The sequence below is a fragment of the Bos taurus genome, chromosome 2 (genome assembly GCF_002263795.3).
Source record: "Bos taurus isolate L1 Dominette 01449 registration number 42190680 breed Hereford chromosome 2, ARS-UCD2.0, whole genome shotgun sequence".
Lineage (NCBI taxonomy): Eukaryota > Metazoa > Chordata > Mammalia > Artiodactyla > Bovidae > Bos > Bos taurus.
In genome coordinates, this window is record NC_037329.1 from 112,942,440 (window position 1) to 112,969,188 (window position 26,749).

Consider the following 26,749-nt stretch of genomic DNA (forward strand, 5'->3'; position numbering starts at 1 on the left):
TCACTGAGCAACTTAGCACGGAAAGATGTCCCCCATGTCCTAATCCCCAGAATATATGAATATGTTTCCTTACATGGTAAAAGGGACTTTGCAGGTGCAACTAAGTTAAGGGTCTTGAGATGGGGAGATTAAACCAGATTAGTCCAGTGGAGCCAATGTAATCACAAAAGTCCTTATCAGAGAAGGCAGAAGAGTCAGGGTCATAAGAAATGCGAGGAGAGAAAAGAGGTCAGAGTGATGACACTGCTGGAAAGGGTCAAAAGCCAAGGAATGTGGGCATTTCCAGAAACTGGAAAAGCAAGGTAAGGATTCTCTCCAGAGCCTCCAGGAGAAATGGAGCCCTGCTGACACCTGATTTCAGCCCTGGGGACCCATTTCAGAGTTCTGACCTGCACAACAAACTGTCAGATCATCAATGTGTGTTATTTAAGTCACTAAACTGAGATAATTTCTTAGAGCAGCAACAGGAAATTAATACAAAAGCTGTGATATTTTTAATCCCAGACATCATACTGACAGGTTTCATGAGTTCAGACCTTAGTTTAATGGTTAGAAATTAAATTATTGGAACTTGTTTTTCTGAAGCTATTTATACTACCAGCTGACATGTGTATAGTAATTTACCATTAACCCAACGAAGCTTTCTTGTTGTTGCTATTGTTCTTGTTTTTTTTTTTTTTTTTTTGCCACGCTGCATTGCTTATGGGATCTTAGTTCCCCAGTGAAGGGCTGAACCCAGGCTCCTGGCAGTGGAAGTGCAGAGTCCTAACCACTGGACCACCAGGGAAGTCCCCCAGCGCGTGTTTTAGATGTGTTCTAGCAGAGTGGTGAAGCTTCAGGCTCTGGAGTCACATGGCCTGGCCTATATTTTGACTGTCACTTCATAGTTACATGCCCTAGGCAGAGTTGCTTCCCTGACCCCCAGTTTCCTTATCTGTAAAGTAGGAAGGCGTGAAGGTTCATTTTATGTGTCAACTTGACTGGGCCATGGGATGCCCAGATAGCCGGTTAAATATGATTTCTGGGCGTGTCTGTGAGGCTGTTTGTGGAAGAGATCAGCCACGGGGGCGACCATCATTCCATTGAGGTCCAGAATAGAACAAGAGGGCTGGGGAAGGTGGAACTCCCTCCCTGCCTGACTGCTTGACCTGGAACACTGATCTTCTCCTGCCCTTGGTGCTGCTGGTTCTCAGGCCTTCAAACCTGGCCTGCAATCTACAATAGGCACTCTGGTTCTCAAGCTTTTGAACTACACCAATGGCTTTCTTGGGTTTCCAGCTGGAAATGATAGACTGTGGGACTTTTAAGCCTCCTTGTATTAAATTATATCTATCTACCCTCCTATTGGCTCTGGTTCTCTGGAGAAAGCTGAGTGGATGAAGGGAGATGGTGCATACTTGGAGGACAGTGTGGTGCCTGGCACATAATAAGAGAGTCTTAAGAACTGGCAGAGAAGGTCCTGAGGGGAAGGGGTCCAAGCTCCTTCAATTACTATGAAGGTTATAAGCAACAATGCTGGCTCATACTCTAGCCTTTTTTGTTTTGTTCCTTAAGACATGAAATGCTGCTGCTGCTAAGTCGCTTCAGTCGTGTCCGACTCTGTGCAACCCCATAGACGGCAGCCCACCAGGCTCCCCTGTCCCTGGGATTCTCCAGGCAAGAACACTGGGGTGAGTTGCCATTTCCTTCTCCAATGCGTGAAAGTGAAAAGTGAAAGTAAAGTCGCTCAGTCGTGTCTGACTTTTCACGACCCCATGGACTGCAGCCCACCAGGCTCCTCCACCCATGGGATTTTACAGGCAAGAGTACTGGAGTGGGGTGCCATTGCCTTCTCCGGAAATGCTGCTACTGATTGGTAAGAACTATCTAATACGATCTTTGTTATAGTAGCCAATGAAATAAAATAAAAAATTCATCTAATTTGAAAGGAATGATAGAATAAAAATTTCACATTTTAAAAAGATAATCATATGCTGAAATATATAAATTTTCAACATAGTCCTGGGGCAACTGTCAATGAATGTAGTTTTGGAAGCTTGGTTACGTAAACATCTGCTAGGGAACGTCCTGAGTCAGAGGTGTAGTCAAGAGAGAGCGTTTATCATCATGTATTATCTCACCTACTCACACATCTTTTAAGGAGCTGCTGAGGGCAGGGAAGTCTTGACCCTTACCTCGTCTGAGAAATCTGGATTCTGGGAATGGTGCAGAACTGCAGTGTAGGCAGCCGAGGTGAAGAGGGGCCCTCCAGGTTTTCCATAAATACACTGTTTAAAAAATCATGAGTTGAATAATTATGAGGGTCTGAAATTAACCCTGAGCACAGAAAGGCCACAACTTTTTTCAGTTTCCCCTTCTGGAACAAAGATAAATTTTGTGATAATCTTCCAGGCTTAGCTGACATCTAATTAGCCTTGAACTTCTTTGATCTACTGTCCTGTATTTATTCTACAGTGGGGCACTGTTGAAGAAAATATGAAGGCTTTAATTCACTCTGTAGATATTACATCAAAACTGAATGTCTGAGTCAGTTCACTACCTAACTTTGATTACCAGAGATAAGAGACTGTTCACTTCTGATTCCTGCAGCCCATGGTATCCAACTCTGATGTAGAGTTTAAGGTCATCAGTCCTGGGTGACCACAAGGCTTGGTTTGACCCCAGTTCTTGACATGCCAGCCCCCAACCAAGAATGCTGGAATCCTAGGGCTGGTTCCAGGCTCCACCATACTGTATTTTTCTTCTATCCCAGATCCTAATCAGGCCAGTGGGTGGGGATATGGTACTTTCTTGTCATAAAAGTCCCTTTAGCCCAAGGTTCAGAGTCCCTCTACTGAAGTTAGCTGTATCTCTGAGTAATGCTCTAGAATGCAATGAAACAAAGGTCACACATACCTGCAAGTACTTTTCATTTTTAAGAATTTTCCCCATAAGCAATGCTCTAACAGGCCTGGTGTGTTTGCCATCTGCTCACTGCTATTGTTCGCCTGACAATTTCATTTCATTTTAGTTTTTCTCTCCTGCTGCTAATGCTATTGTGGAACTTGGAACCTGAGGAGGCTGAGAGTACCTTAGGACAATTTTAAAGAACTCTTTCTCTCTACTCTGCATGATTCATTCAATCACTCAAACTGATTACTGCTCTTCTGAATAATGCTACCACCCTTCTGAGTTTGGAGAATACAACTGGTCCCTGACAGAGTGCTTTAAGAGATGATCTCAGATAATTGTGGGGGTTAGCTAGAAATTAGTTTTGTCCTTTACTATCTCTTTCCTCTGATTCATTGAAACTGGGAAGATCTGGCTGCAAGCCCACTAAAAAGAATTTTCCACTCTATTTTTATAGGTTACTTTATGTTGTTTGAAGTTCCTAAAATAAAAACAGCATACATCAAATATAAACTCTGAAAAAAAGCCATCTAGTTGCAGTTTTATAGGTTCATACAGCCCAGTTCATACAAACCTCATGGTTTTATTGATCTTATTAAATCATGTGATCAACAGCAGGGACCAGCTTCCCAGGGCCATTTCCCAGGTCCTCAGGCAGATGGCCACATGCACCTTCCATAAAAGTGAGCATCCCACGGGGCACCTGCATTAGCCATCAGGCCAGTAGGAGCAGCCCTTCTACACAGACCACGTGAAGGCCAGCTGGGATGTGGCATTTGAAATCAAGTACGGTGAATTCATGAGATGCGGGCTAATCTCTGAAAAGGGCAAAGACTTCCAGCGGGGAATCTTTGCATTGATTTCACACTAGAATGCCTTCCTTTTTTCCAAATCATGAAAAGCTAAGCGGAGCCATGAGACTGGCATTTCTAATAGATCTAGTTAATGGTGGCTATTCAATCAGGTACATGTTAGGAAACTTAAAATAAACGTACTAAGTGCTCTGCTTTCAAGCACACTAAAATAAAAGCCTCTTGGTGGTGGAGGGAACCAGGGCTCCTGCTTCCCCCTTTATGCTGTGTTCCCTCTGGGGCTTGGCTCACCTTCAAGGGCCTGGCATCTTCCTCATCAGAATTTTTGAATTCAACGCACACAGTTATATTTCGTGCCTGAAATTACAGCAGAGGAAATGGACATTGTAATTTCCTGTTAGATAACATCACAAAACAATCCAAGTGCCTAAAATAAGTAGCTTCTAATTAAATCTGAAAAATGTAGACTAGCCAACATTTTCTTGTGATATTATTCACAGTGCTCAGAAATAGCAGAAGGATTGGGAGAGATTATTTAAAAGGGAATAAAAGGCTCACATTGAAAGTGCAGGTATGCTATTTTCAGAGTCTCTCTTATTAAACTAAAAATAGAATAAAATTATTTAGGGCTGATTTCAGAAAGAATTATTCATATATTACAAAACGTGTATCCTTAAACACTTTTAAGGTAAAACTCATCACTGCCTCTCATTAAACATTTTATTCAAATAGTTTTCTATCCCTAAGTGTTGGTCCATAGTAATTTGTATTTGAACTTCCAAGAAGCCATCTTAAAATGGTCTAAATAGGGTAGCGAGAGAGGATGATATTTCAGAAACATATCATACCTTGTTGAAACATTTCTGGCTATCATACTTGAGGTGCTTGGGGTAAATGTAAATCTGATTTTTGTATACTCTATAAGGACGGCAATACTTTGTTGAGTCATAAATAAATTCTTCCACTTCCACTGTGGGTTCTGGTTTTGCCGTCACATTGAAAGGCTTGACAGGAATAAAGGACGATGTTACACAGTCTTTAAAAATCAGAAATAAAAGTTTGTCATTGAATATGATCAAAAGTGAACAAGACTTAATCTATTTAAAAGTGAATCTATTCAAAATAGAAATTCCATACTTGTATACCAATTTATGCTAAATTATGCTGGCATGAAAAATTTATAGGAGGCAAGCATGATAGATAATTAGTGATATATTTAACATCAAAACTAATGTCTCAAAAAACTGGCAAATCTTTTGGATTTATAACTATTTTCTTTTTGTAGTAACCTTCATATAAAAAGTAAATTTTAGCTAGAGATCCTCAGAGCATAGTAACCAGGCTGGGTTCGACCCCCTGGTTGGGAATATCCCCTGGAGAAGGGAATGGAAACCCACTCCAGTATTTTTGCCTGAAAAATCCCATAAACAGAAGAGCCTGGTGGGCTACAGTCCATGGGCTCACAAAAAGTCAGACATGACTGAGCAACTAACATATGTAAGATAAAGAGTAGTTCACTGACCTTAACCATAACAGTATAAAAATTGATCTGTGATGGAACAAAACTCTGTCCAATGGATTTATTATTGATAGTACCAATCGGCTTAATAGTAATTTTCCCTATGGAATGATTTCACAACATTGGTCATAATCACCCTCTGCATTATGAGTTACAATTTTATTTTTCTTCAGTTTTTACCATCTTTTAAACTCTAACTTTGTAAAAAATAGCCTAAAAGGGGGAAAAGACCATGAAGAATATATCAATCAAAACTGGTCACTATACAGTTTGGAGGCTTCAGCCTGCGGTACTGAAAGACAGCAAGGTTTTATACCTTCCTTTACTCCGTCTGGAATTTTCCTGTGTCCAAACAAGCAAAATGGTTAGCTAAATATGCTTGGGAATCAGATTACAAGATTTTTTTCCCCAAAAAATCATGTATAATTTTTTTATTGTATGTTTAGATTTCTCTGATGTTCTCTGGCTCTTTCAGAGAGAATATTTTAGCTTTCTCTTTTGCTATTTTTCTTTTCCCTAGGTAATAATATCTACGTCCCACACATCAGGTAGAGGAAATGGCTTAGTTTATCTTCTGGTTTTTCACCCCAATCAATATAAAAGTGATTTGGAGCCATGGGTTAAGTGAGAATGATTTTTTTTTTTTTCATATTACAGTGACTTGTGGAAAAATCATAAGAATGAAAAATTTAATAATGCTCATGGTAATTCAAATATCCTGTGATAATGATCCTTTTCCTGTCTGTAGCTCCTTTTAGAATGCCTTTACTCATTATTTGCACCACTGAGAAAGTCACTAAAAAGCAAAATAAGAAGGAAAAAAACAATCTCACCACTTATAAATCAATTCTGAAAATCTTATTTATAAATTAATAAAATTGCTTCTGAAATTTAAATTTTCACTAACATAAATGAACTATATTCTGAGAAAGATACATGCTCTCTGTGTAGTAAGAGTCTAGAAACATTCCAGCTATAACTTCTGCATGGCCACCTGGGTAGCTACACACGGTGTTTGGAGTAGCCCTTTGGCAGCACAGTGTGGCATTGCCCGATATGGGTTAGGTTTATCAATACCTCTGAAACTGACCTTTGTCATTTGCAACCCTTTAGTGTTTGAGGATTAAGTGATACAGTGCAATATCCTGCTAGGTGTATGGTGTATACCAGATGAATATTAGGTTACCCTGAATATAGTTCCTATCTTATAATACGTATGCTGCTGCTAAGTCGCTTCAGTCGTGTCTGACTCTGTGCGACCCCATAGATGGCAGCCCACCAGGCTCCCTCGTCCCTGGGACTCTCCAGGCAAGAATACTGGGGTGGGTTGCCATTTCCTTCTCCAATGCATGAAAGTGAAAAGTGAAAGTGAAGTCGCTCAGTCGTGTCCGACTCTTCTCGACCCCATGGACTGCAGCCTACCAGGCTCCTCCACCTATGGGGTTCTCCAGGTAAGAGTACTGGAGTGGGGTGCCACTGCCTTCTCCCTATAATACGTATAAGTCTGTCCTAATGGAGAAAGAAGTCCCAAATTTTTACACGATAATGAATTAGTTATCTCAAACGTTAAGATAAAAAATCCCAAACAAATCTGTAACAAACTATCTATCCAACGAACCAACCAACCAGTCAACCAACCAAAAAGCCAATCAAACTGTACAAAGAAACCATGACATCATCATCATACTTGGATGCTCCAAAGGAATGTTGTCGACAGCAATATCCAGGCTTCCGGGAATGGTCTGTGTTTTGCTTATTCTGTCAGCTCTGTGAAAGTATGCCAGCATAGACACACACACACACACACACACACAAACACACAATGAGTTAATTCCAGTTGTCAAGGAAAAAAAAAAAAAAAACAGTCAACTGTAATTCTGAACTTTGATAAGAATAAACAGTGGAACCCTAAATAATCTGTGAATAATTTCATTTAGCTGGTTGAAAACTAAAATGTATGTGATTTTGCAAATAAAAATTAAAAATCAGGGAAGGATCAAGTTATAGATATTCTGAAGGATATTTTAAACTTGTTTGTACCACTTCAGATAACCATTTATATAACTAAATAAGTACAATGTAAATTCTTAGTTTTGGTAAATAGTAGATAGCTTTGTTAACAAAAGATACTAGCATTTGAATTGATTTAAATGATTCACTTTCATGGGGAATTTTAAGAATTTTTGAGAGCAAGGCTGCTTTTTGCTACAACTGCTTTTTCCCTCTTCACCAACAGTCCCAGAGGAAAAGGGACCTTTCCTTGACCCTGGTTCTTCTTCCACCCTTGCAAGTGTATGTAGATTTTTCTTCGCCACCTAACCCTGTTCCCACATTCATTCTAATTTATGAATCCTTGAATTTCTTTCCCTTCCTCTTTCCTAAAACCTTCCCCCCTATTTTCCTTTATAGTAAGGTCGAAGTTGTTGATCACAGTTTCAAATGTTACCCCTCTCAGGAAATCTACTTTGAGAGGCAGAATAATTATAGCAGTGGGTCAAGTCAGCTCTTTCCAGCTTGTGAGAGTTGAGGGTTAAATTTTCAGTTATTTTTGCCTGCCAAGTGTAAAACACAGACATTATTAAAAATCAAATTATATAAACTTACCAGTAAACACATTACATGAAACACCAAGGTAATAAGTACTAAAATTTCCATCACTTAGTAATTGTTTTACTACATGGTGAGATGATCCACGATCTTGAGGTTATTTACATCTAACTGTGTGGTGGAAATGTCATATAATGGTATGCACATTTCTTCCCAACTCCATGTTTGCTGAAGCCCCATTGGTAGCTTGCAATCAGCAATGGTAGGAGAATTTACACCATAGAATTTTGCTATCAGGACAAATCAGTTTTTCCCTGCCAGAGGGTCAGGGGTAGACATTTATCAGCACACTACTAAGTGTCATAAGGTGTGAGGCATCTATGAAATAATTTAATCTCACAGGATGGCACTGGGGATTCTCAATGCCCTCTAAATGCTATAATGATTACTTTCTTTGGTAAACACCAATAACATGGGTTTCATGACAACATGGTCTTCCATTTTGCCCATTCCTTTCTGCTGTGTTACAACTTTTCATGTTTTAATACATTTGGGAAAAAGTAAAGAGAAAAAGTATACTTATTTTCTACTTAGTGGCTATAGGAGTTTTGATCATGAAGTTTGAAAAGGGAAGGGTCTCCCCATGTAAGGAGTGGTCCTTCAGAATCACAAAAAAAGTAATATTGGCTCAATTCTACCTTTATTTTGCTTTCAAAAGTTTATATTTTTTCCAGAACAAAAAAAGACATTGGGCAAACTTCCCTTCTAGTTAAATAGAACTATATCATTTATTGAAGATACAGAAAATATTAATCATATTTCATAGTAGTATATTATTTTAGTTCTAGATAAACAAATTAATTGATAAGAAATTGTTGATTCTGAGACAGGAGAGGCAGACAGCTAATATTTGGCGAAGAGGCAGAGGGTACAAGCATCCTGAGTGTGTCAGAGGACTGACAGTTTTAGTTAAGTCATATATCATGAAAGAGCTTAACATCATCACATCATCACATTTCTGTCTGTCCCTTGGTATGCTTACTCTCAGAACCCAGTCACCATGCCACGAGGAAGCTGTAGCATCTGATGGAGAGGCTCCCATGGAAAAGAACGAAGGTCTCCACCCCACAGTTCCAGCCAAGCTCCCAGCCAAGAGCCAGCACCAACCTGCCAGTCATCAAATGCACTATCTCAAAAATGGGTCCTTTAGCTCTATTTGGTCTCTTCCAGTCGATGCCATATATAGAAGAGACAAAGTCTCCTCACCTAGCCATGCTCAAATTATGGACTCAGGAGTAAAAGTGATGTTGTTTTAAGCTACTAAATTTGGGGGTGATTTGTTACATAGCTATCAATCACTGATACAGTTTAATGTTTCACTCTCCTTCTATATCATTCTGGCAAATTGACTCTTAGGGTATCAGCTGGGCATATGTGAGGTCATCTGCAAAGCATCTGTTTTTGAAGGAGCTTGGTATTTGAAGAATCTGGTAATCAATTATTGTTTTTGCAGAAATAATAAATGAACAGTAGCAATGTAACTGATTCATGTTGATTTCAAGAGTATCCCCCAAGTCCTACCTTCTATAATCTGACACTAGTTTAAGGAGGTCCTCAGTTGAAATCTTGTTACTTTCTTGTCTATACAGTGGTGAAAATCTTGAGTCTCTGTCCACATTTCCCTGGTTGTCCTTAAATACTGATCTGAAAGAAAACAATATTTACTCAGTTTGATATCTGGCATGGGAGGGAGGTAAGAATTCTACTCCTGAACCACAATGCTCCCCTTTTGGTATTTGGATATCATTTACCAAGATGTATTTTTAAGTTGACTAAAGTGATTCAACTTCGCACTTAAAATGGAAGAAACTCCAAGGAACTTATATAGTAAAGAGACAAGAAAACTTCTTTGACAAAAATTTCATTTGTATACTCTATTTGTTATCTTTAATTTCTTATTTTCAACCTAGTATCTAAAGTGACAGCAGCCCATATCAATTACAAGTACATTTATTTATGATTTAGTAATGTATCAAATTACATTGAAATGGCAACCCACTCCAGTACTCTTGCCTGGAGAACCCCATGGAGGGAGGAGCCTGGTAGGCCACAGTCCATGGGGTCGCAGAGAGTCGGACACGACTGAGTGACTTCACTTTCACTTTCACTTAATATATCAAAGCCATAGAGTATTAGGAATGTGGAAAGGAATAGGAACACAGGTTATTACTTTTTCATTATTTCCTGGGCAAATTAGGGTCACGTTGGGTTGGGTGGTGCCATTAGAATTTATGAGTAAAGGAAATGGGATAAGGTGGTGTATATGCGTATAGAGAGGCAGACTCTTCAACATTTTCATGGAGATAAAGGTGCCCATGTCCTAAAGTTTAGGACAGAGACAAAAATAAAATTGAAAACACCTGAGTAAGCATTTTGTATTAAACAAAGAGAGTACCATGAACCTGGACAATTTATTTCCTTCCTTGATCCATTTCAATGGGATTATATAGATTTAGTTAAAATACATAAAGGTTTTTCATCCCAATAATATAGTAATGCGAGGCAACATTTCTTGAAAAGCAAGTATACATAGCATGCTTAGTGCCATTTTTCTTCCCTATAATTTATCATACTCTGTGACCATCGAAGAAAAATTAAACCTATGTGTAATTGATTTGTCTTTAGTGTTAAAGAAATGCTGAATTTTTATTTCTCCTAACTTAAGAACCTTCATGAGACTCTTACTACTCTTTAAATGAGCTAAAGATTTCAATACATAGGCTGAGAAGGTCATTTAAATGGTTATCTGATCATAGAGATTGAGTTTAGTGTCAGATAATTTAGAAAATGGGCAAAGAAAGGATCAGAATGATATTTTTAGAATACTTCAGCCTTTCTCCTTAGTTTTTCTTTTGTGTGTGTGAAGTAGCAACTCAGAGAGAAAAAAGAAAAGTCCTCTATGAAATAATGCTGCAGGAGCTATGAATACAAATCAGCTATGTGCTGTGTTTAGTCGTGTCTGACTCTTTGCGGCCCCGTGGACTGTAGCCCACCAGGCTCCTCTGCCCATGGAATTCTCCAGGCAAGACTACTGGAGTGGGTTGCTATTTCCTTCTCCAGAGGATCTTCCTGACTCATGGACGGAACCCCCGTCTCTTGCATATTCTACAATAGCAGGTGGATTCTTTACTACAAGGGCTGGGCCAGGAATTTCTCAGAATGATATTTTTAGGATCCTTGAACGTTTCTCCTCAGTTTTTTTCTCTGAAGTAGTAACTGAGAGAAAAAAAAGTCCTCTCTCAAATAACACTGTGGGAGACAAATGAAAATATTTAACTTGAAGATTATTTTCATTTATATATTATCCAGGACTTTTGTCTGAATGTGTCATTTTTTTCAACATCAGTTCAGTTCAGTCGCTCAGTCATGTCCGACTCTTTGCAACCCTGTGAATCGCAGCAGGCCAGGCCTCCCTATCCATCACCAACTCCTGGAGTGCATAGGAGGAAGTTAAATTGAGTATTTTTTTTTTTAAGGTTAATCAGTCACTTGAAATCTATTGGTTGAGCTGTATCACTGATTTTGCTCTTATCCATAGCTCTGTTGTGGAGATAGCTCAATTACATTGGAAACATTGTGAAGAACAGAGCGTCACAGAGGAGCACTGATCACAGCACCACACACTCTGTCCCTGCTTGATAAATATGCTAACTGGCAGGACAGCAGAGAACTCATTCATTTACACAGATGGTTTCAGGGTGGCTGAGACATCATGTCCTGTTCCAACTGCCAGAGTTGAGCAATGATTGGTGTGCAATGATCTCAAAGCCTTGATGTGTGGGGTGTGATTGAAAAAAAAATGCTGTGTTTAGCCTAAAGGAAAAGAAGCTTAGGTATCCATGAGAGCTTCATTCATAAGCATGAATAGCTGTGATATATAGAAAGAATGAGGAATTGATGTTTTTGAACTGTGGTGCTGGAGAAGACTCTTGAGAGTTCCTTGGACAGCAGGGAGATCAAACCAGTCAATCCTAAAGGAAATCAATCCTGAATATTCATTGGAAGGACTGATGCTGAAGCTGAAGCTCCAATACTTTGGCCACCTGATGTGAAAAGTCGATTCACTGGAAAAAACCCTGATGCTGGGAAAGGTTGAGGGCAGGAGGAGAAGGGGGCGATGGAAGATGAGATGGTTGGATGGCATACTGACTCAATGGACATGAGTTTGAGCAAACCCCGGGAGGGAGGGAAGGACAGGGAAGCCTGGTGTGCTGCAGCTCATGGGATTAGCGACTGAACAACAACACAGAACTGAAGCACATTTTCTGTGGCTTTGGAAGACAAAACATATAAGTGACTATCAAGCAGCTTTAAAATGTGTATATATTATATATGTATATATGTGTGCATGTGTGCATGCTAAGTAGCTTCAGCTGTATCAAACTCTTTGTGACCATATGGACTATAGCTTGTCAGGCTCCCTTGTCCATGGAATTTTCCAGGCAAGAATACTGGAGTGGGTTGCCATTCCCTTCTCCAGGGGATCTTTCCAATTCAGGGATCGAACCTGTGTCTCTCATGTCTCCTACATTGGCAGGCAGGTTCCCACTGGTGCCACCTGGGAAGCCCCATGTATACATATGTACATATACATATATATATATATCTGAAGAATTATCTAATCATTAGAGCTATAAAAAGACAGAACCACTCTGGGACATACTTGAATTTTTGACATTAGAAGGATCTGGACAGAGGTTGGACAACCACTTGTTGGGGGTGTTGTTTCACTGTCTTTTTATAAATGTATAGATAAAAGAATGAAATTTTTGTTTTAGTCTTGTTTAATTCTAAAGAAAATCCAGCATTTTTACTCTGGTCCATCTGAAATGCTGCATAGGATACAGAAAAGAAATCAAAAACACTCTTGTCCTGCAGAGGAGGAGAAATATTGTGTGACATCCCTTACTTGTGGAATCTAAAAAGAAATGATACAAATGAACTTACAAAACAGGAAGACTCGCAGACTTAGAAAACAAACTTATGGTTGCTGGAGGTAAGGGAAAGTTGGGGACTTTGGGAAGGTCACGTATACACTGCTGTATTTAAAATGAATAACCAACAAGGATCTGTTGTATAGCACAGGGAACTCTGCCCAATGTTATGTGCCAGCCTGGATAGGAAGGGGGTTTGGGGAAAATGGATACATGTATGTGTATGGTAGAGTCCCTTTGCCATTCACCTGAGACTAACATAATATTGTCAATCAGCTATAGCCTAATACAAAATTGAAAGTTTAAAGTTTAGGAAGAAAAAACAGATTCTTGTCCTGGATTTAGGCCCGTGTAACTCTGAGCCTTACATGGGTGGAAAGAGTTTGATTACCAGCAAGGCACATTTGTAAAGGTTGACTTTCTCCTGAATCAATGCGTGTACAACACCGTATGTAGCCATCTGAATGTGTTCTCTTTACCTACTCTCAATATAATCTTTTTTACTATAAAATGGCACTGCAGCTGGTGCCAAAAATAAGAACATGCACCAAATTAGCCCTAGATAAAATGTTCACAGTGATGAATATGTGTGTCTCACAGCTGGTGGGATGATTGCATCTGGGCAGAAATATTATGACTTTATAAGGTTATTGTCAACTTTAGGCTTCTTAGCGGCAGTTGATTTTAAGGGCCAAAGGATTTTAGAGTACACTCAGAGCTGTATCATGAGACAAGCTACAATCAAGAAAATTGAATGGAAAGGAAAAGGAGTCAGAGAACCTGCAGTATCAATAGGGTATTCAAATAAGACAGCAGGCTAGCTCATGTCAAAATGACATGAGTAGCAAGGAGCCCTCCCCTGACTTGATCAACAATTTATTTAAAGCAGTTTCTACACTGTGAAGGGAAAATTAAAATCTTCTTTGGTTGTATCTTGTACTTGTTTTTGTGGTTAGATTAAGTGTTCTGTAGCCCGTCAGGTTCCTCTGTCTACGGAATTCTCCAGGCAAGAATACTGGGGTGGGTTGCCATTTCCTTCTCCAGGGGATCTTCCCAACCCAGGGATCGAACCTGGGTCTCCTGCAATGGCAGGCAGATTCTTTATCATCTGAGCCACCAGGGAAGTCCCTAAATAACACTTTCCCAAGTGGTCTAACAGGAAATCTTGAGAAATACTCTTCTAACCATTTTTCTCAGTTGCTAGAGAGATTTCTGTAAATGTAAATCTATATTTATATACACACATTGGTGGTGTATTTGGTGGTATTTTCTAACCTATGACCAAACCACTGATCAGGCATTCATGTGGCATAAACTTGTGGTTTTGTTGGCTTTCCTGTCCTAGATATAAATACTTCAATAGTTGGTAATATCACCAACCTCCCTAGAAACTTCATCTATCTTTCCTCCAGCACATCTGACCAGATAACTTCAAAGTAGGATTCTTACTGCTTTTCCTAACTGCTCAGTTTCTTTCAATAATGGGCGATTCTTTCACTTCTTTCTCCCACATTATTATTCACTGTCCCAAATTGACCTGAAAAGACTTGCTGGGGGTGGATATGATCTTTATACAGACTTTTATTTAAAAAATTTTTTATTTTAGAATTTTCTTGTCTCTTATTATAATTATGAATGGACATCTCATATGTTCAGGGTCCTTCTGCAGCTCTTTTTCTGGAATTATCTGTTTGTGGATTTTGTCTATTTTATTTTACTTATTTTTGGCCACACCAAGCAGCATGAGGGATTTTAGCTCCCTAACCAGGAATTGAACCTGGTCCCCCTGTTGTGGAAGTGCAGAGTCCTAACTGCTGTACTGCCAGGGAAGTCCCAGGACTTTTAATAATCATATTAGATTAGTGACTTCTAATAATGGCTATCTTTTATTGATTACATAGTTGTACTTGCTGATCCCTGAAACAGTAAATTAGGTATTGACACCTCTCTTTTGTATATTCAAAAAAACCTAGGTAAACAGAGACTATAAATTCTTGTCTAAATTCACTTGGCTGGTAAACAGAGTTGAGACTTAGAATCCAGCTCTAGCTCTAAAGTATCTATTTATAACAATGCTCAGGATAATTCTAATATTTAAAAAGAACATGTGTTCACTACTATAATTTTGCTACATTGGAATATTTCACCTTGCAAAAGGACAGCCTGCCTTTGCCCTTCGACTTGCCCAAACTGAGTGTCCTGTGGGAAATGACAATACTTATTAACACGAAAAAGTTTGGCTTCTGAATTATAACTAGTCATCCTTTTTCTTTTTTTCCTGTTTTTAAAATTAATTTTTATTGGATTATAGTTGCTTTACAATGTTCTGTTAGTTTCTACTGTACAGCAAAGTGAATCAGCTATATGTACACATATATTCCCTCTTTTTTTGGATTTCCTGCCCATTTAGTTCACCTCAGAGCACTGAGTAGAGTTCCCTGTGCTATACAGTAGGTTCACATTAGTGATCTACTTTATACATAGTATCAATAATGTATATATATCAATCCCAATCTCCCAATTCATCCTGACCTCCCTTTCCCCTCTTGGTGTATATACTTTTGCTCTCTGCATCTTAGTTATCCTTTTTCTTGAAGCTTATGAAGAATAAAAAGAATTAAGTTCATTATAAAGGGTTCAGTATTCCTAAATAGCATCTTTTTTCATATAGAATGGGAAGAGATATTAAAAGAGATAAAATGATATTTATGATGCGCTTTATGACAGATGCCTTTGTGCTTATGATTGCACTACTGTTCACAAGGCAGGTGTTGTCAGCTTCATTCTGTAGATGGAGACCCTGAGACTCAGAATGGAAACTGACTCAAAGTTATAGTCTATAAATGGCTCCTGATCTGGACCACATTTGTCTCTTTCTCCTTAGAGGGTTGCCTTAGAGCAAACTGATTCCTACAGACTACATGAGTTTACCTTGATTACTGCTGCCCCAGACTTCCACATTTCTCCTCCCTGTACCTAAGGACTATCTCCAACTTTCAATACCAGTATCAAAGTTATGAAAGATATTGGTGAGTGTACTCTGGTTCTTCACCTCACTGGATACTGTAAGACCTGAAAATGGCATAACTAACCAGTTCCCCCTTCCTCCTGTATTTTAAAGTTCTTTGCATTGAGGTGTAATCAATATTCAAATGGATACCTAATAGGTGTTCTTTTTTGGTAGAACTAATTAATCCTTATTAGTTCATTCAGTTTGTACACTGTTGACCTTTTGCCATGTCTATGCCAGGCTCTTCTTCCTTTAAGAAATTAAGTACTGATAAAGACACAAGAAGACAGAGAGAGACAATAGTAATTGATGTTTAAATAAATCTGAAAGGCAATTTTTGATCTTTATGCAGAGGTTATACACCCAGGTGGGTGACTCCACCATTATTGTCCACATAACTCAGCATTTTGCTCAGAGAGTCAACTGGTACTGATAAATGTGGCTATACTAATAAGTACCAAAATCAGAGAGTTTCAGGGATCGATCTGATGGCTTCATTTGATCATCCATATATAGATCTGTGTTTTCTGCACAGATGAAAATATGTAGCTGCATAAGAAATCATGGTGCTTCCATCTGAATTTTATATAATACAGATGTTATGACCATTGGACACCTGGTCATGCATACAATGCACCCGTGTCATGGTCCCAGTCTATTATGAGCTGGCTTGCTAAATTGTAAAACACATATTTCTAGGGAACTCCAGGTATTTATTTATGAAGATGAACACATTGGCATTCTTCTCAGTGTTGGCATGTTAAAAATAACAGGTAACACAGACATGTTCAAAACTGAAGCTTTCAACGTAGATTATAAATGCATTTCTATTCTGTTGATTGCAATTGTCAACCTACCTCACCGCCCAAGCAAACGGCATGCGATATTTCCCCAACTTGCTGCAGAACTGCCTGTTGGATTTTAGAATCTTTTGTGCATACTAAGGAAAAAAATAAATAGAGACATTGTTTAGAATATCACTATAGAAACTGTCCATGTAAAATGGGAATAAATACTTTTCTGTGTTGTCTTATATTGAAAATCAGTGAAATCCTGCTTTACTGGCCCAGAGATTCTACCCTATAAAGAGCGAAATGATGTCATCTGTGTTCAAATTATTGCATAAGGTTTTTCTTTCCTTAAGTATTTTTTAAACATCCTCTCTTTATTCCTTTTTTACTTCTTGGCCATCCCACGTGGCATATGGGATATTAGTTCCCTGATCAGGGATCGAACCAGTGCCCCCTGTTTTGGAAGTGTAGAGTATTAACCACTGGATCACCAGAGAAGTCTCTCTTTCTTCTTAGTTTAGAAATTTTAAATGCAGAAAACACTCATCTTGGAATACCAACTTCACCCCCTGCCTCTTTCTTTTTCCTGACTTAAGAGACCTTAAAATATTGAATGGAAAGAGTTATCAAATTTACATTCACAGTTTGTCCTATATTTCTTTTTGTTTGTTATGACAGCAATCAGCAAATCTGTTCTGTCAAGAGTCACATGGTAAATATATAGGGGTCTGCGGGCCATGTAGTCTTTGTCTCAGCTTCTTAGCTCTGTCACCACAGCAAGAAAGCAGCCAAAGATAATCTTAAATGAATCAGTATAACTGTGTTTCAATAAAACTTTATTTACAAAAATAGGTGGCAGGCTGGGTTTTAAAGCACTCTCTCATAAATATGTTAGACACAGTCCTAAACTGTCACATACCCTCAAATTCAATTATTACACATTATTATACATCTTTGGGTGGATAATAAAAACTTTTTGTATGTATTTTCTATTAAAATAATAACATTCAATTATTTAAAAAATGCAGTAATTGAAAACAGAAAGCAGAAACAATGTCTTGTAGTCCCACCATTTAAGGAACTTACAGCATTTTCTTTCTTCTTTCTTTCTTCATTTAGGTATTATTATAACTTGGTAAACAATTATTTTACTTTTTCGCTTAGTTCTGCATAAGCATTGCTGATGTCTTAGTAAACTGTTTTTCCTTGTTTCCAGTCAGATTAATCCTAACTTTTCATTATTGTTAACACTTTGGTCCTTGGGGGTTAAAATTTTATCCTCGTAAATTTATTTTCACCAATAGATTCTCAGTTACAATTACCGTATCAGAAAACATAAGCTGAGACTATATACTTTAAAAATTTCCAACTGGATACTCATTTCACTAACAAGGGACTATTTCAAGACTCATATTTATCAAACTTGATAATTCATCAAGGCAGTGAGAAAGTCACTTCCTAGGCAGGTTGATAAGTCCTGTGTCCCCAAGGAGGAGAAAGGGGCCTGGGGCTCTCGAGGAGGAGATAGGGGTCTGGAATCCTCAACAGGACAAATGTCTTTTTTCTTCTACGTTTCTTAGTCTTGCTGCTGCTGCTAAGTCGCCTCAGTCATGCCCGACTCTTAGCGACCCCATGGACTGCAGCCCCCTGGCTCCCCCGTCCCTGGGATTCTCCAGGCAAGAACACTGGAGTGGGTTGCCATTTCCTTCTCCAACGCATGAAAGTGAAAAGTGAAAGTGAAGTCACTCAGTTGTGCCCGACTCTTAGCGACCCCATGGACTGCAGCCTACCAGGCTCCTCCGTCCATTGGATGTCTTAGTCACATAAAACTTTTTTTTTCTTTAAGATGATTACACGACAAACAACTCAGTTTAAACTCTGTACTAAGGATTATATAACAACAATGTATCCTGCTTGAGGACAGTTTCTCCTTCCTGAAAACCTTCTGACTAATACTGGTATCTTAAAATGTATATTATGGGAGTGGCTCTGGTAAGATCTTTCTATTGTTAAATTCTAATCCTGTCATCTTAAAATGTAAATTGTGGGTGTGGGTCTGGTAAATTTTTACAACCTGGAGACATTCTTTTGATTTATTGTAATAACCAATTGAAAAAGTATATAATTTCCTTGCTAAGACTAGTGAGGAGGGCACTCTCTGTCCCCCTTCTCATGCCTAGGAGGGCACTCTCTGTCCCCCTTCTCATGCCTATGTCAGAGGCTTTCTCTGTCCCTTTTAATACTTTAATAAAACTCTGCTACACAAAAGCTCTTGAGTGATCAAGCCTGGCCCCTGGTCCAGAAGCTAAATCTTTGGAGATCAGGAATCTGACATTGTTCACCTTAACCTATCAGCAGTGTGATTTTTGTTTCTTGAAAGTAACTGAAATCATTTATAAAAAGATCATGTATTACCTTGTTGGAGTCCGGATTTTTAATATAAGGTTCAGCACCACTTGCGATGTTTCCCATCAGTACTTTTTCAATTTTGGCCACTAAAACAATTTCAGAGTGTGGATTGCTTACAGAAAATATAGCCTGCATACAAAGAAAACAATAAGCATTTAGGAAACCACAATGAAGACATATACAAAAGTCTACTTTTACAGTACAACTTTAGGGGAATTTTTATTTGGAAAACTGCTCATCTTATGTAATCTATTGGTAAGAACAATGCAACAAACATCTTCCCTCCTATGAGAGATAAACAGAAGTGCAACCTGCTTTGGAAATTTTAGCCATTCTTCTGGAAATCCCTTGATGTGAGGTTCTCCTGATTGTCTGGGAGTGACAGTGTCTACGTTTCCATTTTCCACAGCCACAGATGCCCCTAAGAGCATCTGCCTGACAGCAGTGTGGTTTAGATCCACATGGAAATCGGCAGAAATCTTCCTGCTGTCTCTGAGGTCATAAAGTGCCACACTCACAAAAAAAGGCTCAATCTGTGGGAAGAAGAAAGAATTGGTGGTTTTGACATAAAACCATTACACAGACAATAGGCTCTTTAGTATAGCATTTAATAACACAATAGATAAAGTACTACTGAGAGAGTCAATTACTAGGCAGGTTGATAAGGAGTCTGGGGAGGAGAGAGAGAGGAGGAGAGAGGGGTCTGGGGCTCTCAAGGAGGAGATAGGGGTCTAGAATTCTCAAGGAGGAGGAAAGGACAAATGTCTTTTTTTTCTCTACATTCCTTAGTCTTAGTCACATAAAACGTTTTTTTTTTTTTTTTCTTTAAGCCAAGAACTGATGATTACACAACAAACTCAGTTTAAATTTTGTGCTGCTGCTAAGTCACTTCAGTCGTGTCCGACTCTAGGCAACCCCATAGACGGCAGCCCACCAGGCTCCCCCGTCCCTGGGATTCTCCAGGCAAGAACACTGGAGTGGGTTGCCATTTCCTTCTCCAATGCATCAAAGTGAAAAGTGAAAGTGAAGTCGCTCAGACACGTCCGACCCTTAGCATGGACTGCAGCCTACCAGGCTCCTCTGTCCATGGGAATTTCCAGGCAAGAGTGCTGGAGTGGGGTGCCACTGCCTTCTCCGAAACTCTGTACTAAGGATTATATAAGAACAATGTATCCCGCTTGAGAACAGTTTCTCCTTTCTGAAAGTGAAGTTCAGTCGCTCAGTCGTGTCTGACTCTTTGCAACCCCATGGACTGCAGTGCACCAGGCTTCCCTGTCCATCACCAACCCCCAGAGTTTACTCAAACTCATGTCCATTGAGTCAGTGATGCTATCCAACGATCTCATCCTCTGTCGACCCCTTTTCCTCCTGCCTTCAATCTTTCCTAGCATCAGGGTCTTTTCCAGTGAGTCAGTTCTTGCCATCAGGTGGCCAAAGTACTGGAGTTTCAGCTTCAGCATCAGTCCTTCCAATGAATATTCAGGACTGCTTGCCTTTAGGATGGACTGGTTGGGTCTCCTTGAAGTCTCTCAAGAGTCTTCTCCAACACCACAGTTCAAAAGCATCAATTCTTCATGCTCAGCTTTCTTTATAGTCCAACTCTCATATCCATACATGACTACTGGAAAAACCATAGCTTTGACTAGATGGACCTTTGCTGGCAAGGTAATGTCTCTGCTTTTTCATAGCTTTTCTTCCAAGGAGCAAGCATCTTTTAATTTCATGGCTGCAATCACCATCTGCAGTCATTTTGGAGCCCAAGAAAATAAAGTCTGTCACTGTTTCTCCATCTATTTGCTATGAAGTGATGGACCAGATGCCATGATCTTAGTTTTCTGAATGTTGAGTTTTAAGCCAAATTTTTCACTCTTCTCTTTCACTTTCATCAAGAGGCTCTTTAGTTCTTCTTTGCTTTCTGCCATAGGGTGGTCGTCTGCATATATGAGGTTATTGATATTTCTCCCAGCAATCTTGATTCCAGCTTGTGCTTCACCCAGCCCAGCGTTACTCATGATGTACTCTGCATATAAGTTAAATAAGCAGGGTGACAATATACAGCCTTGACGTACTCCTTTCCCGATTTGGAACCAGTCCATTGTTCCATGTCCAGTTCTAACTGTTGCTTCCTGATCTGCATACAGGTTTCTCCAGAGGCAGGTCAGGTGGTCTGGTATTCCCATCTCTTGAAGAATTTTCTACAGTTTGCTGTGATCCACACAATCAAAGGCTTTGGCATAGTCAATAAAGCAGAAATAGATATTTTTCTGGAACTCTTTTGCTTTTTTGATGATCCAACAAATGTTGGCAATTTGATCTGAACATCTGGAAGTTCATAGTTCACATACTGTTGAAGTCTGGCTTGAAGAATTTTGAGCATGACTTTATTAGCATGTGAGATGAGTGCAACTGTGTGGTAGTTTGAGCATTCTTTCTGAAAACCTTCTGACTAATCCTGATATCTTAGAATGTATACATTATGGGAGTGGGTCTGGTAAAATCTTTCTATTTTTAGTTCTAATCCTGTCTTCTTAAAATGTAAATTATGGGAGTGTGTCTAGTAATATCTTTACAACCTTGAGACATTATTTTGATTTATTGTAATAACTAACTAAAAAAGTTATAATTCCCTCACTTAGACTAGCGAGGGGGACACTCTCTGTCCACCTTCTGATGTCTATGTCAGAGGCTTTCTCTGTCCCTTTTTCATACTTTAATAAACTCTGCTACACAAAAGCTCTTGAGTGATCAAGCCTGGTCCCTGTTCCTGAAATTAAATCTTTGGAGATCACAAATCCGACACCATTCACTGTAAGCTATCATTACTATTTATATAGTATAATATTTCTATTTGTGTTATATGTAATACATAATACTATATATTACATGTTATATATTCATTAAATATATTTTTCCTTACTTCTTTATTTTGGTTGAGTCATGCGTCATATGGGATCTTAGTTTCCTGACCAGGGGTCAAACTTGTGCCCCCTGCACTGGTAGTTTATTACACGTAATATGCAAAATATAATACTTGTATAAAATCATATAATACACACATACACATATATATATATGTGTGTGTGTATAGACTCATGGATTGTTATTTTATTCAGTAAATTTCCATCGCTTACTATCATTATTTAGAGTGATACTCAAGTTGTCCTAGATTTGGCCAGAGGTACACCCTTCATTTGGAGAAGGCAATGTCACCCCACTCCAGTACTCTTGCCTGAAAAATCCCATAGACAGAGGAGCCTGGTGGGCTGCAGTCCATGGGGTTGCTGGGAGTCGGACACGCCTGAGCAACTTCACTTTCACTTTTCACTTTCATGCATTGGAGAAGGAAATGGCAACCCACTCCAGTGTTCTTGCCTGGAGAATCCCAGGGACAGGGGAGCCTGGTGGGCTGCCGTCTATGGGGTTGCACAGAGTCGGACACAACTGAAGTGACTTAGCAGCAGCAGCACACCCTTCATTGTAGCTCCTATGTCTCTATGGCAGGTCTTCATCGTTTTTGGAGTACCTCTTTCTATACCCAACAAGGTTTTTCGGGTTCGTCTTTACTCTTCATGCCCCAGCCATTCTTCCAAAGACCCTTGGTTCCTGTGAATGAGGGTGACACTTTGAAATCAAGATCTGGGTGCTTGTTAGGCTCACTGTTTCCGGGACACACACCCACATACATGCTGCTGCTGCTGCTAAGTCGCTTCAGTCGTGTTTGACTCTGTGTGACCCCATAGATGGCAGCCCATGAGGCTCCCCCGTCCCTGAGATTCTCCAGGCAAGGACACTGCAGTGGGTTGCCATTACCTACATACACACAATATTCAGCTATAATTGTAACTGAGCAGGACCCCATGGGGTCTTCCCAGGACAGGCCTTCTCCCATATCCTTTGCTTTAGCGTCTTTCTGAAGTACCTAGATAATATTAATAGTTGTTGTTTAGTTACTCAGTCGTGTCCAACTCTTTGTGACCCCATGGATTGTAGCCTGCCAGGTTTCTCTGTCCATGGGATTTCCTAGGAAGAACATTGGAGTAAGTTGCCATTTCCTTCTTCACGGCCTTCTCTGGTGGCTCAGATGGCAAAGCATGTGCCTAGAATGCAGGAGACCAGGGTTCGATCCCTGGGTTGGGAAGATTCCCCTGGAGAAGGAAATGGCACCCCACTCCAGTACTCTTGCCTGGAAAATCCCATGGATGGTGGTGCCTGTTAGGCTACAGTTCATGGGGTTGCAAAGAGTTGGACCTGACTGAGCCACTTCACTTTCTTTCTTTCTCCAGGGATCTTCCCGACCCAGAAATCAAACTGGTATCTCCTGCATTGGCAGGCGGACTTAGGATTCTTTAATCACTGAGTCACCTGGGAAGCCCTAGATAATAGTATTTCATGCAGATTTCCTGAGTTGTTTTGCAGATATGAAACCCACCCCGCCTCCCTGCCCACCCCGCCCCCCCGCGCCCCCCTACCCCACCCCCCCGCCACCACCCACCCGCTAAAAAGCAAGAACTACTTGATGACCATGAGCACATAGCCCCAGGCCTCCTTGAGCCTAAAGATGAATAACGTTAACCCCTGTGACAGGACCCTGCTACCTTACCATCAGCCAATCAGAGAACTGTTCACAAGCTGATCACATACCCTGAGACGCTCATGTCATCTTCCCTTTAAAAATGTTTTGCTAAAACCTTTTGGAGAGCTAGAGGCTTTTTAGGGCACGAGCCAACCTGCCTCCTTGCATGGCCTTGCAATAACCTTTCTCTGCTCCAAGCTCCTATGTTTCAGTTTGTTTGGCCTCTTTGTGCTTCAGGCACATGAACTTGTGTTAACAATGATTTCTTTATCACTATCTGTATGTGAATATTTGCAAAAAACTCATGGGTTCATGCTGTAGCTCCATTTCCAGTCAAGATCCTCAAAGGTTCCTTCTAAGCTTTCCCTTTTTCATATTTGTAAATATTTCTTCCAGTAGCGAAAAACCTGACTCATCATTAATTACTTATTTCTTCAATCAGTTTACTTTTGGTTTCAAAGTAACCCATCTCCCAATCATAGTAGCATCTGTGGCACCTCTGAGTCTCCATGTGGCTTTCTCCCCCAAATCATCTGGGGTTCTAGGGCTCACTCAGCTCCAAGCCTCAGTGCCACTGCCCCCTCGACCTCTTGCTACCATGCTAGGAAGGAAGAGGAAGATGTGACTAAAGGGAAAATGAGAAGGTAAAGGAAGATGGAAAGGGAAGGAAGACTTTCTTATTTGAGTAAAGAAGTAGAAGTTTGGTAAAGAGGAGTTTATAAGGGCTTCCAGTAAGTGGAGTGACATGGGCAAAGTCACAAAGACATGAAAAAACACAGGTTTAGAGTGAGATCAGAGTGGAAACACAACATTAGGATGTGTATGTAGAAAATACACTGGAGAAACATTAGGGAAGTACAACTAGAAGCCTTGGAAACTCATTGCGTGTGTGTGTGTGTGTTGGTTGGTTGGAGAGATGGTTCACAGGGGCATGAATTAAAGAAAATCCTTAGGTTTGGGACTATAGAAATTAATTGAATGACAATGCCATTCACTAATGCATAGGATGAAGATACAAAGATGAATTCTTCAGTACAGAAAGTCATTTGTAGGACATTCCAGGAGCACTGGGGTATTATGAGTGTTGAGTTCAGTCAAGGAAATTGGGCTGGAGAGTAGAAAACGAAAGATTTGGGTGTGTCATGCTTTCCTGTGTCGTGCTTTCCTGTTCAAGCATGAAATGAAAAAAAGAGAAAATCCTAGGAAATGGCAAAATGGCATCACAGGAAATACGAACATGCATGGGATAGAGGTGAGAGTAGGAAAACCAGTTTACAAAGAAGACTGGGGAGTGGTGAGGGATTTTTAAAAACAAGTTGATAAAAGCATTTAATGCTGCCAGAGTATCACAGACACTGAAGGAGAAAGATTTAGTAAAGAAATAATTTTCAACCAGAAAAATGTCAAATGCAACAGAATTTAAATAGAAGGACAGAAATATAGATATGTAATTATATTCACATATATATGTACATATATACACATGAGTAATTATATGTATACATAAGTAAATACATGCATATGTAATTAACTATAGACTTCTTAAAATGTATATAATTATAAAAAGTTTTTAAAGTTTTGTTTATGCTACTTAATCTTGAACTGATGCCTCTCATCCACCAATATTTTGTGGATCAGTTCAGTTCAGTTCAGTCGCTCAGTCGTGTCCGACTCTTTGCAACCCCATGAATCACAGCACGCCAGGCCTCCCTGTCCATCACCATCTCCCGGAGTTCAATCAAACTCACGTCCATCGAGTCGGTGATGCCATCCAGCCACCTCATCCTCTATCGTCCCCTCTTCCTCCTGCCCCCAATCCCTCCCAGCGTCAGAGTCTTTTCCACTGAGTCAACTCTCCGCATGAGGTGCCCAAAGTACTGGAGTTTCAGCTTTAGCATCATTCCTTCCAAAGAAATCCCAGGGCTGATCTTCAGAATGGACTGGTTGGATCTCCTTGCAGTCCAAGGGACTCTCAAGAGTCTTCTCCAACACCACAGTTCAAAAGCATCAATTCTTCGGCACTCAGCCTTCTTCACAGTCCAACTCTCGCATCCATACATGACCACTGGAAAAACCATAGCCTTGACTAGACGGACCTTTGTTGGCAAAGTAATGTCTCTCCTTTTCAATATGCTGTCTAGGTTGGTCATAACTTTTCTTCCAAGGAGTAAGTGTCTTTTAATTTTATGGCTACAGTCACCATCTGCAGTGATTTTGGAGCCCAAAAAGATAAAGTCTGATACTGTTTCCACTGTTTCCCCATCTATTTCCCATGAAGTGATGGGACCAGATCCCATGATCTTCGTTTTCTGAATGTTGAGCTTTAAGCCAACTTTTTCACTCTCCTCTTTCACTTTCATCAAGAGGCTTTTTAGTTCCTCTTCACTTCCTGCCATAAGGGTGGTGCATTGTAGGTTATATACAAAAAACACATTGTGAGCAAGTTTATCACTATACAGACTCACTCATGCCATAGATTTTGCTGAATGTTTAATAAGTATCTTGTGTCCTTTGAAATGCAGGAATATGGCCAGCTTATAATAAGGGTATTAGTTTAATTCCTTAATATTAGCAATATTTGGCAGAGCCCTTGCTGTTAGAATTATACATATAAAATAAAATTCAACAAATTAAAAAAAAAATAAGACAAAATGTAAAAGTTTCATATTTTACCAATTTAATTTAGAAAAACTCCTGGTTTGTGGTACTGGTAGTCTGCCAAGAGATGAAAAATACAAAATTAAATGAAATAATTCAGGTAGGAACCCAAAACACATTGAACGTCAAAGAAAAAAATCCTTATTATTATTATTTTGCAGATTGCCCCCCTTTGATTTTCACTTCTGTTTTGTTAATGGAAATAAATTACCTACTTTGATAATCAATCAAAAATAAAGCTCATATGGTGATTCACTTATTTCTTCCAATTCACCTTTTCAACTTAAATGTCACATCTTACTTTTTGAATCACTGGTTTTTCAATAAATATAGCAAAACACCTACAAAGCCCAATGAATCATCACAGGTTTCTTGCTTAAAATTCTGTACTTCTCTTTAAAAAAATTTAAGAACATGAAATTCTAAATGTACTTCTGCTGTAAAGCAGCTTCATTAGTTCAGATTTTTGGATCAATTTCTGTTTTCAAAGAAATATGTTATACTCTAAAGCCATCAACTTGAAGTTGGTTTTCAATTGACTGACTGA

The 26,749-nt window shown here is 39.5% G+C and overlaps 1 protein-coding gene across 11 annotated transcripts in view; it reads right to left on the reverse strand.

The window, feature by feature from the left end:
• DOCK10 (dedicator of cytokinesis 10) overlaps window positions 1–26,749 on the reverse strand; it is a 305,001-nt gene that overhangs the window by 80,481 nt on the left and 197,771 nt on the right. For all 11 annotated transcript variants that reach the window (XM_024976734.2, XM_059875928.1, XM_010802445.4 and 8 more), the window contains 8 exon segments: window positions 19,283–19,504; window positions 18,978–19,100; window positions 16,629–16,711; window positions 9,349–9,471; window positions 6,908–6,987; window positions 4,550–4,737; window positions 3,993–4,058; window positions 2,175–2,267 (listed from right to left, as the gene is read on the reverse strand). In XM_024976734.2, coding sequence (XP_024832502.1) covers window positions 2,175–2,267; window positions 3,993–4,058; window positions 4,550–4,737; window positions 6,908–6,987; window positions 9,349–9,471; window positions 16,629–16,711; window positions 18,978–19,100; window positions 19,283–19,504 — 978 coding nt within the window.